Source organism: Gallinula chloropus, assembly GCF_964237585.1.
Source record: "Gallinula chloropus genome assembly, chromosome: 13".
Taxonomy (NCBI): domain Eukaryota; kingdom Metazoa; phylum Chordata; class Aves; order Gruiformes; family Rallidae; genus Gallinula; species Gallinula chloropus.
This window is the reverse complement of record NC_140098.1, coordinates 4,701,060-4,712,464: the sequence shown is the minus strand read 5'-3', so window position 1 is coordinate 4,712,464 and position 11,405 is coordinate 4,701,060. Positions and strand designations below refer to the sequence as shown.

General features: G+C 39.7%; 1 protein-coding gene across 1 annotated transcript; it reads right to left on the bottom strand.

Moving 5' to 3' along the window:
* Positions 1–220: 220 nt before the first annotated feature.
* On the bottom strand, positions 221–11,037 carry SLC7A9 (solute carrier family 7 member 9; the record flags this gene model as incomplete). The annotated part of the gene is made up of 12 exons (XM_084270150.1): positions 221–364; positions 1,240–1,414; positions 2,048–2,197; positions 2,984–3,080; positions 3,843–3,946; positions 5,604–5,727; positions 6,036–6,080; positions 7,197–7,296; positions 7,636–7,761; positions 8,560–8,802; positions 9,710–9,857; positions 10,936–11,037. 12 exons carry the CDS (start codon positions 11,035–11,037, stop codon positions 300–302), a joined length of 1,479 nt encoding a protein of 492 aa, XP_084126276.1. The 3' UTR covers positions 221–299.
* Positions 11,038–11,405: the final 368 nt, after the last annotated feature.

Here is an 11,405-nt window from a genome sequence, read left to right as displayed (position 1 = left end):
AATGTGTTGCTTTGTTCTTTCAGCAGTCTGGTTGGAAGCATCTTGACACTGTTGCAGGCAAGTTTTGCCATCCTCATTATTGAAAAGTTTGACTGAACAAGATACCATAGCATAGTGGCAAGCAATGAACACTGCTCTACTAGACACTGTGGTCTGTCTCAGAAATCTTTTATTCTTACACATTCAAGTAGTAAAGTGTTGCAAAAATAATACACCAGTATGAACAACAACTTAGAAAGTATAAACTCAATTGGTAACTTACATAGCACTTAAAAACAACTTGGAACATAAAAAATACTTTATTCAGTAGCTTCCTCTGCTGGAACAACTTCCATAAGCATCTGAAGGTGCATGGTGATAGGCTCTGTGGGGAAAAATAGTTGTTAAGAGGCTATGAGAAATCACTCTTCTTTAGAGTTAAACTATGTTTTTAAGTGAGAAAATTATCTTTGTGAGTAGCTGTCTCTTCTGTATTCATATCTCAAACTTAGAAAACAAGGGGTGGGGAACAGATATTAAAATCTAAGATGCAGCATTTCAGAGTTTCTAAACATGCACTTAGTAGTGTTTCTCATTGTATAATCATAATATCTAATAACCCTGGGGGGCAGGAGACAGATTTTTAATTTTTTTAATGTCTGCAGAAACCATTCTGTCCCCTTCAGCTGGTTCCACCTTCCTTTTTTAAAATGCCTGTGTATTCTGTTTTTCCTGGGGTAATTGCAGAGTCTCTCTTGAGACTGCAGAACCATTTTATAAATGGTCACACTGGATTCTTGAAACTTTACTCAGCGGCACTGTAACTATTTTTGGCCTTAACACTGTTAACATTTTCTTTAGTAAGTATAGTAAAGTTAACCTGAGCTGAAAGCAGAGTATTTTGTGGCATAACTTTCAGTTACTGGCTAAAGCAGTATTTTGAAATATGGACAATCAAAGCTCTAAATATGTTCATTTTACACATGAGGTTTTGTTCCTCTACAGTGATGTATTGCTTTTTTTGTCAAGTTTTGCCTTTCCTCAAGTCAGGCATTGCTTTTTCCACAGGAAGGAATAAAATACAGTCTTTAGTAAAAGTCACTGTATGCCCCTCCCTGCACATCTGGAGGACTGCTTCCACACCCCAACCCACCTGACTCTAGATGGAATGAAGCATAGAACGAGCTTCACTACATTAATTAATCTAAAGTTTAGCAATGTTCTGTTGAATTTGGAGCTGCCTGTCTGACGTATACTTACTTGATATTTTTTGGGGCCAGCTGAATTTATAATGAACAAAAAGCACGTAAACTATAAGTCCACTAAGTATAAATAAAACACAGTACAAATAGGCCAGTTCAGGTGCACTGATGATTGGTGCCAGGACCAGTAGAATGGAGACTAACGTCACTATGACTGGAATAACGATGGGTACCTGCAAGGTACAAAGTGCAAAGTTGTTAATTCTTTTGCAGTTTTTACAAGTTACATGTATAAAAAGAATATTTTAATTGCCTTATGCAGTTTTTAATTTTATAATTTGAGGAAGTCAGTGGGGCAATTCCAAGAGTAGCGAACATATGGATAGGGGAAGCTTCTCTGCTAAATCACTGACAAAGACATCTTTGTTTATATTGTACATGTATACATTATCTGCTAAGAAAAATCCCAGTCTAGATTGCAGTGTTAAAATTTGCATTTTAATGTATCTGGGACCAGAGTCCAGTGCAATGACCTGGGATATTATTTTAAGTACTCTTTCCACCTAGGTTGCTGACTACAGTTTCCCATCCCAAAGCCTGGAGTCTGCCTGTGCACTGTACATGATGAATGAACCTGGTGCAAGCTTTTTCCCAGTCCTTAGGAGCTTTTTCCTAGCTCAAAAGTGGAACAAAGAGAAGAGCTACAAATAAATGGCTAGGTCTCAGGTAAGGGCAGGGGGGAACCCAACTAAACAAGGAGGGATTTGCTTGAGGATGCTGTATGAAAATCCAGCTATTTAGGATGACTTTGTGTTTCAGTGCCTAATGGGAGTGGGGAAAAAAGCCATACTGGGTGCTGAACTTACCCTGATTGGTCTCTTGAGTTCTTTTCTTGTAAACCTCATAACAATGAGTGCAAATACGGTTAAACCATAAAATATCCAGACTGCAAAGCTGAAATAATTTATGAGTGTGTTAATGTCACCAGGGATAATATAAATAATGGCAATGGCCCCCTAAAAATGAAAACAAAAATTGGAGTGGTCTGTTACAAAAGAAGGCTACATTTTACTTATGTGTCAGTATAGTCATATGTTCAGCGTGATCTGTAAATGCTTTTGCTTAAACTTTTCAGTCTACTGCAGCAGCTTTAACAAGAATGTCCACATCCTGCCAGCCTGTGTTGGTGGGGTTTTTGTGTATGTGCAGTCTTAGTTGTAATTTGTATGACTGAAAATGGAATTTGCATGTATTGATCTGTTTTATTGTTGCCTCTGTATCTTGGAGGAAGTGGAGATAATAAATATATTTTTAGGCTTAGTAAAGTTACTGGATGTCAACAGAGTAATTGAATTTTGAACTTAACCTTGTTTTACCTTAGATAAATGGGTAGGTTATATAAAACCCCCAAGATTACGTAAATTTATTTTTAAATTATAATACTCTACTCAGTATAATTAATTTTTTTAGTGACTTGTGGATGCATTCTTACAGGGAGGAAATGGGATAGTGATAGCTTGCTTTCAGGCACCCTGTAAAATAAAGGATTTCCCCGTACTAATCATTCCTGTATTTTAATTTGTTTTCATGTTGTGAATTCTTAAAAGCATTTTGATTTTAAAATGAAGTTCTGGAAAGAAAACTGTTAAAACTGCGAAGTTGGGGAGTTTTTCATATAACTTTCTCTAACGTGCATTTTAGGGTTTTCTTGTGTAGACAGTAAACGTGGGTGTTGAGCTGCTGCTAAGAAATTGTGAAGCATTTATTACTGGAGAATTGTAGTTTGTTGTTTCTATACTTACATAAAATATGATAGCAGGTGCTGGTGTTAAACGCTTCACACTAATGTAAGAGAGCACCTTCAGCATGTGCCCTTCACGACCTGCTACATAAACAAGTCTGACAAAACAAATGGCAATTCAGTTAGTCTGGCACCCAGGCTTCCAAGTGACATTAGTAAAAAAACCCTTTAATTCTAGGCTTTCTTGTGGGGCTGCATGTGACTGTAATGTTGTCAGGGTTTCGCTTGATAGCAGTGAGACTTAGGGAATACTGTAGTAGACAGCAATAAGGAAATAACCAAACTAATTCTCATCCGAAATTCAAGTAGTGAATTAGAAACTTAAAGTTCTGAGTCATTAGTTTGCACACTTCACTTGCAATTATTTTAGAAATGAAATGTTAGCTATTGACTCCCCACTGAATGTGTTTTACATCAGTAAGCTGGGCTGACAACCTTGTGCCAGCATTGGTCTTCACAGCATTATTGTATTCAGACGTATGTGAAATTTAAACTATTTTAACTAGTAAATTGAATCTTTTGAACTGATAAAAAGGAATAGCTTTTTCCAATTCTTTATCCTTACTGGTAACTTCTTTAACTGTTTAATTCCTAGCTTTAAACTTGTTAAGACTTGGGGAAAAAAAAAAACACCTCTTGTGCTACACTTGTTTGGAATTAAGAATAAGACACTTCTAAGCAGTCACTGCTGCTTTTTGAAAATGAAGCATAGCTAGATCTGCAGGTACTTTTTAAATTACAACTTGTACATTTTGATCAGAAGAATGTCCATATATTTGTGTGTAGGTTCATAAATGTATATATAAATTATTCCATCCTTTATAAACTTTCACTACAAGATCTTTATTATGGAAGCTTACCTGCCTGCAGTGAAACAGGTCCCATTGGCAGATCCAATTGTAGAAAAGGCCACAAAGAGAGGAACTATCCATGAGGCAGGATAAAGGACTCTGTCTCCAAATGTCTGGGATGTGGGATTAAAAGGAATCACTTTTGTGATTATTTTTTTTTTTAACTAGCATTTGGTATGTTCAGCCACGTTGAAGCCTCTTTACAGTAAAAAGGGTATTTAAGGTATGTTACCAGTAAAAACATCTCTTGTATGGCTATTAAGGAATTCCTTGCCAAATGAAGACCCAGATTAATACATCAATCAGTCTAAAGAGTGGAATACTCTTTTGGTATGTGAAATGCAGTGTGTGTGGGAAACACTGGGAGGTGGGTTTTAAAGAACAATACAGAAATAAGATGCTGGTACTGGCCTGGGGTGCGTCTGCAAAGCAGAACAGAGGGGAGTGTTGAGCAGGTACCCAACCTGGCTTTAACCTACTATAGGCATACCAGTAGTAGTGACAGCACGACAGCCTGGGCCTTAGGGCTGAATGAGTAAAGGACAAACTTGGTCAGGTCTTCTGACCGTTGCTTTTTACCTGTGCCATGGAATGCTGGTTCTCACTGTAAGACAGGTGAGATCCATTGGAGGTGCTGTGAGCTACTGCAAGTTTGAGTTGAAACTTTTTGGATAGGTTTTGGGTGGGAGGTGCTCAGCTCTCCTCCTAAGCATAAAGAGCTCTGGTTTTGCACCAGTGTAACGTCAGTGGCTTATTTGTCCAGCAGTGGGACACTCAGCAGTGCTGAGCAGGAATCTGCTTAGGGATGTACAGACCTCATGCACCCTTCTGCCTCGTGCTGTTTGCTGTGCTCCTCCTGTGCTGCTCAGTAGCTGTTAGAACTTTGCTGTTATTTAGTTAAAGTGCTAGCTGATGTGTGACATTCAAGATTGTAAGGTTAGGGGTGTATTGAAGAGGGCTGGTTCTTAACATAGAACTCCTATATACATTGCTGCACTCTGGGTGCAAACAAGATGTTGAAATGCACCTAAAGTTCTACTTTTTTTTACATTTACAAGAATTTCTATGTTAATATTTTTCTTCAGCATGCATGTACATGACATAAATACTGTTGTTTTCCCAAAGAAACCTGACATGAGCAAACATTCCACAACCTCTCAGCACTTGTTTCAGAGACAAATCTACTGAGTGGACCTAAAGGGATAGATGCCTTTAAGATTTTAGAAAGTTATTTAATCCATAATTTTGTCTCTAATTAGTATCTGTTTCAAAAATGCAAAAAGGGTATTTCTCAGCTTTGTTAATACAGGAATAAGGAGGAGGTGAATTACAGACTGCTTTCTGTTATCTCCAGAACAGCAGATTTTCATCTGCTGTAATTTTGCATGTGGGTATTTCTCAGAAATCCCAGAAACACTGAGAAGGGTGCAGCAGCAGTCAAGAGTTACTTCTCCTTCAAGCTTTTTGGTGCACATGGAAAACAGTCAACCTCTGAGCTGCAGTGTTTACAAAACGTTAGCTGAAGATGGCATTGCTGTTGATTCCTCTTTTCCCCCCACCCTCAGGATATGACAGAACTACTGCTTAATGAATTAAATTTTGGATTAACAAGTGACAGTAGGTAACATGGAAAAAATGACACTAACCAGCTTATAAATTAATTGTATCTCAAGAAAAATTACAGGTTCCGCATTACTCATGTTACTGCTGCAGACACTTCAGTGCACACAGCCTCCTTCAGATGCTCTATTACAAAATAAAGTGGCTTACCACAGCAACTGCCTGGGACTGCAGGAGCTCTGTTGAAGTCATTACGGTGAAATATGAAATGTTTATCAGAACGTAACAAACTGTAACCAAGGGGATTCCAATAATTATAGATAGCGGTAGATTTCTAAAGGATGCAAAAGTAAGACTCCATCAGCATGGCTGGATCACTGGTAGAGTTGTCATAGTAAACTGTGGACTCTTACTTTTCCCCATACTCTTTTTTTTTTTTTTTAGGTGTATTTACATTTCTTATCTGTAGAGCCATTGCAATCAGGATTTTAATAAAAAATACAACTTCATGTCAATTTATGAAGCCTATAATAGATGCTGTTTAGCTCTGTTAGTGCTCAGACTTTGAATTGTTTTTAAAACCAATCCAAAATACATGTCTGCATCTACAATAATAGTGTTTGATTTCAGTGGTAGCTTTACCTGTAAGGATTTTTAAGTTCTTCTGTGATGTAATTGAGTTGATTCCTGGAAGGAAAAACATTAATACAATGTATTAGCAGTATTTTTTTTAAGTGGAAAAATTGCAGGACAAAAAAACTGAGCTCCTTATCCAAATGTCAGCCTCTTGATTTGCTATCTTTTCCTCCTCAGTTTTAAAATATCTCTGAGATTTTTTTTAAATGAGATTGTCTTGGATAAAATAGCCCAGAGTAACAAAAAATGGGCAGGCACTTCAAATTGACAAGCCTGACTTTGAACCTCAAGGTTTGTAACACCTGAGTGTCTTCAACTCACAAGCACACCCATTGCAAGGGCTGAACCAAATCTGCCAGTGTTCCACAGTGGTTGTGTGGGTCATACTACAAAACCTCTCTAAGGATTGCACTTAGGCGAATTATAACGTGCATTCCTGCCAGGAAACAAGTTCATTGTCATTAAAATAATCCTGGAAAACTCTTCTAGCATTAAATTTAACTCCTCTCTAGAACATAAGTGGAAGGTTAAAGCCATCCATGTTTGTGATCACTTCGCAATGTGTCTCTGTAAATCTACCGTGGTAGGTGGTAATGGATGAACAGATTTGGACTGAGAACTGAAGGCTTCTCAGGGAAGAGGACTTCAGGTGTTTTTACGTTAATTCCAAACGAAGCTGCATAAGGAAAAGTTACCTCCCAAATTCAGGGGTGGTGGTGGGTGTCCTGTAGGTATCAAATGCTTCTATGTATTGCCCAAGGAATAGAATTTGATGGGGCAGTTTGTAGGGGCTCTAGGAAAGCTGTTTTCCCTAATAATAGTATTAAACTCTTATATACTCTACCATGGTATCCAAGCCTCTTGAGCAGCAAAGCAGTAGCCCCTTCAGGATCTAATTCCCTAATTAACATTAACTTGAGGATTTGGGGTTGGGTAGGAGATGGGCTGGTGGGGTGGTTTGTTGGGTTTTGGGGGTTATTTTTAGTGTTCAGTTTTTGTTGGTGTGTTTTTAACCAAATTGATATTCTTTTTCCAAAATTCATTAAGAAATTCTTAATAAGCCAGATGATGTTTACTTTTTCAGATCACATCTTTGAGTTCTATAGCAAGAGAGAATAAAGCAGTGAAAGGCTGTTAAACCCATTAACACTTGTAAGGACACCTTACCATCCATCGTAGGCCCAGAGCCCGTTATAAAATGCCAGACTGATCGAGCTCACAGAGATTTTACTGTCCTTGAAAGAGTCCTTGAAGTTTTCAGTTTTTCCTGCAAATAAGACACAGATTACTGATGGATGTTGAGTTAATTATTTTCATTCCCACCAGATGAAGAAGCGTTTCACTACTGCATTTCATCTTTGAAACATCTCACTATTAAAGTCACTTAATACCAGTTTTTAATGAAGTGATCTCAGTGTTGCGTTTCTTCCACTACAGGAGAAGTAGTATAGTTCCCAAGAGATCTGGAACTAAACTAATCAGTAAAGAACTAAAAGAACCACTAAATAAACAACTTATTGTTGTGCCACTCCTGTCAGTAGGAAGTGATTTAAATGGTCACAGCAGAAGCTAAACTAACTTCTGCAAGTAAAGTGTGTTTTGTTACCTTGTGCAAGGAGAACGATTCCGCTTACAATGATGATTGTGACAATGATCATTTTAGCAGCTGTGAGAAAATTCTGGAGGTAGCTTCCCAGCTTCACACTCAGTGAATTCACTATTGTAATTACCACTGCAAGAAAGACATTCATATTTTTGCATTAAGTTTTTCAGAACTGAAAGAACTTGCCCCTTAAAACGTTGCCCCCTTATTTACTATATGTACTGCTTTTTTACTCCCAGTTTGTATTATTCGCACAGGTTTTTAATACACCATGTTTGGATAGCTTTTAAAATAGTGAGGGAAATGTTTTCTGAGTGAGACTTTGCTAGTGTTTTTAACAAAGCAAACCCACAGAAAAGTTGCACAGCATCCTGATAAATACAGGAGTAGTAACTCCACTCTTCAATTGTTCTTCCTTTCCTGGTAGAGATAAGCCTGCATTCCACAGCTGTATTTATAAGCATAAAAGAAGTGTGGACTAGGAACAAACCATTTTTAAACCCATCATTATTGTGAGGAAGGCTTGTGCTGTGTCTCAAGTTTTTCTTTGTTTTCAGCGTTGAGTCATAGGATCACAGACTGGGCTGGGTTGGAGGGAACCCCAAGGGTCAGAGAGCTCCAGCTCCCCTGCCACAGGCAGGGCCACCAACCTCCAGGCCTGGAGCTACACAAGGTTGCCCAGTGCTTCATCCAGCCTGGCCTTGAACACCCCCAGGGATGGGGCATCCACCCCCTCTCTGGGCAGCCTGTTCAGCCCCTCGCCACTCTCCCTGTAAAGAACTTTCCCCCAATACCTACTGGAAGTCCTGATGTCTTTGTGACAGGTGACCTGCTGAGGTCTCACTGTGCTGAAACAGCACTGGGTGGTGGGACTGAATGGGAATCGCTCTGCAGTTTGGATGAAGCCTGTTAGAACGGGGCTCTTACCAATGGCAGCTGCTGCCAGGCACTTGATGACAGCTTGGGGCGGGTCGCAGCCGGGGTAGAAAGGCGCCGACGCGTATTCTGCGAAGCTGAGGCAAATGATGGCGAATGAACTGGGCTTTGTGACCAGCAAGCTGGCCCAGGAAAACAGAAACGCTGGAATTGGGCCAAACGCTTCCATGAGGTAAGGATATTCTCCCCCAGATTTTGTGATCATCGTACCAAGCTCAGCAAAACAAAGTGCACCTGCATAACAAGAAAAGCACTTAGGGGTTGGTAATTAATGCACTTCTAGCAGAGATTATCACTTCTTAAGAGGTAGAAAAATTAAGGAAATGGGCATGCAGAACACGTCATTATTCACAGTTCTGTGTGTTTCACTGTATATCTGAAGTTTTAGTTACTTGTGAGCAATTGGAAAAAATACACTGTTACAGTCTAGAATTTGTTTCTGTTGGTGTTAAAGATTTGGATAAATAAAGCACAAACATTCTGGCTTCATATTAGATTTCTCTTTAAGGAACCAACACCATAAAATGCATCTGGCAGCTGCATTGGCTGACCAACCTGCCCTTTGGAAGCTTGGGCTGGGGGAAGGCTTCCTGCACAATTTTGCAGTAAAATGTCTACTAAAAACTTGAAAATAGGCAGCTGGCATCTGCATGGAGCCTTTCTGCCTGTGCTGTGTACCTGACACAATGCACAAAGAATTCCTTTTTGGTTTGCTTGAAATATCTTGAGGTGCTTAATAGTAAATTTTCAGATTATAGGATGTTAGGTCTACACAATTCCAGGAGTAGGAAAAAAGTAGTGGAAGTGCCTAATTCACTGCCAGTAAATTTGACATTTTACCTGTGATTTAAATAGAAAAGTAGCCTCTTTATTGCAGTTAATATTGCAAAATTAAAACTTGCCTTCACAATAAACTGAAAATGGGCTTTACAATTTTAGAAGCCTAATTTATCTTTTATAAACAGCCCGTTTATAACAGCTCATTTATTTTTTTGCCTGAGCAGTGCTACACTCATCTCAGGATGATTGATCTTGGCCTGGGTGCTATTAGCTCATTTCTCACATGTGCAGTACAGAGCAGTAGACTTAAGCAAATACAGAGACTTAAGCAAAAACTCAGAATCTTTGTTGACTCATTTACCTAATGTTGCAAGAATTCCACAGGCTGCCCAGATGGTTAAACAAGGACCCACAGCTCCAACGTTGGCAAGTACTGATTTTGGAGAAACAAAGATACCTGAGCCGATAATTGTACCAACAATCATACAGATGCCACTGATGAGGCCCACCTGGGAACAAAAGGAGACATTTGGGTAATTTCTAATAATTTAAGAATATTTTTTTTGTTTAGAACAATCGTAGTAATTGTTACTGCTGATCCTAGTTTTCAACACGGAGCTTGTACAGAGTAACAAACTATATGAAGATTCCCTCTTCTTTCCAAGATGCATACATGCCCTGTAGCAAACTCCTGTTTCCAAAGTGCAGTTATTTGGAGCTTTCCTGTGTATTTGCTTTGTTAAACCATCCTTTGGATTATGTGGGTCTTAGATCTAGCCTTGTACAGGTGAACATCTTTACATTCTTTGATTAAAGTCTGAAATTCTTCTGTAAGTGCTTTGGAAATTCTGAGTTTTGTACACTTCAAAACCTAGCTTTTGTGGATAGAGACTATATATTTTTTTCTTTCAAGAGGTTTTGTTTCTTTCCTCTGCTTGCTTCAGGTATTTGTGCACAGGAATTACCTTGATAGTGCTATGCAGTGAAAGATGATGTCCTCCTGACTTTGCAGTGACCTATGCATTGTGTGAAACTTATGCCAAAACTCAAGGCATCTCCTGCTAAGAAAAGGTGGCACAGGTTACTTGCACTTTCCTGTTAGTTATGGCTGCTCCAATAACATACTTTGCCAGTCTTGGCACCAAACTCAAAACCACTGAAGACAATCTTTTTCTAGGTTACTAAGAGGAATTCCACTCCCTCCTGAGAGGAATTGGCACATCTGCTTTCTAAAGCGTCCGTAACTTTCTGGAGGACGCGTTGCCTCGTCTGTCTGAGCCAGCGGCTGCTCTGTGGCCATAAATAGGGACAAGAAGTATGTTTGGAAAGCAGCAGTTTAGGTTTGTGAAGCGTCTCTACTTGATCAAATAATTCAGGGACTTAATGCACTTTCTAAATTGAGTTTCTATCAGAGCTATTAAACTAGTAATCAGCAGTGTCCTAAAATGTAAACTAAGCCCAGTGTGCAGGGATCAGTACAGCGCTGCTGGGCTGGGAGGGACACAGTGATGTGTGTGCCCCGGGCCCCCCTCCAGGCTGCCACCCTCCCTCGCATGCAGACTGAGGGGAGAAGAGAAAAAGGCTTGCCTGCTTTTGTAGGTTCATCGTTTGGGGTTCCTGGCTCTGAACAGACTGTCCATCCTCTTTTCCGTTGCTCTCTCTTCTCCTCCTCAAGGTTTCTTCCCCCATTTGACTCTCTTGTTGAAATCTCTGGTGAGATAAAACCAAAACATCAGTCCCGGAGGTTCAGGTTTCCCGAGTGCTGCTGCTGTGTGTGGGTCCGAAATAATGTAGTTAAATATTGTCAGAAAAGGTACTCTCACAGGCAGAGGGAGGACTTCTGCCTAACGTAAGGCGTCTGCTTCACCTTATTCCTCTGCCTTGCCCTGGATTCCTCGTACCCACCTGGCAGTCAGTGCCCTTCTGTCTCCGGTTACTCTCAGCTGAGGGCTCTCCTCACTGAAACACTCTGCCTTTTATAGCTAGTCCCTCCCTTGAATTCCTCCAGAGGTCCAGGCAGAGTCTTTCTCCTAAAAGCCAGCCTGTTTCCTTATCCA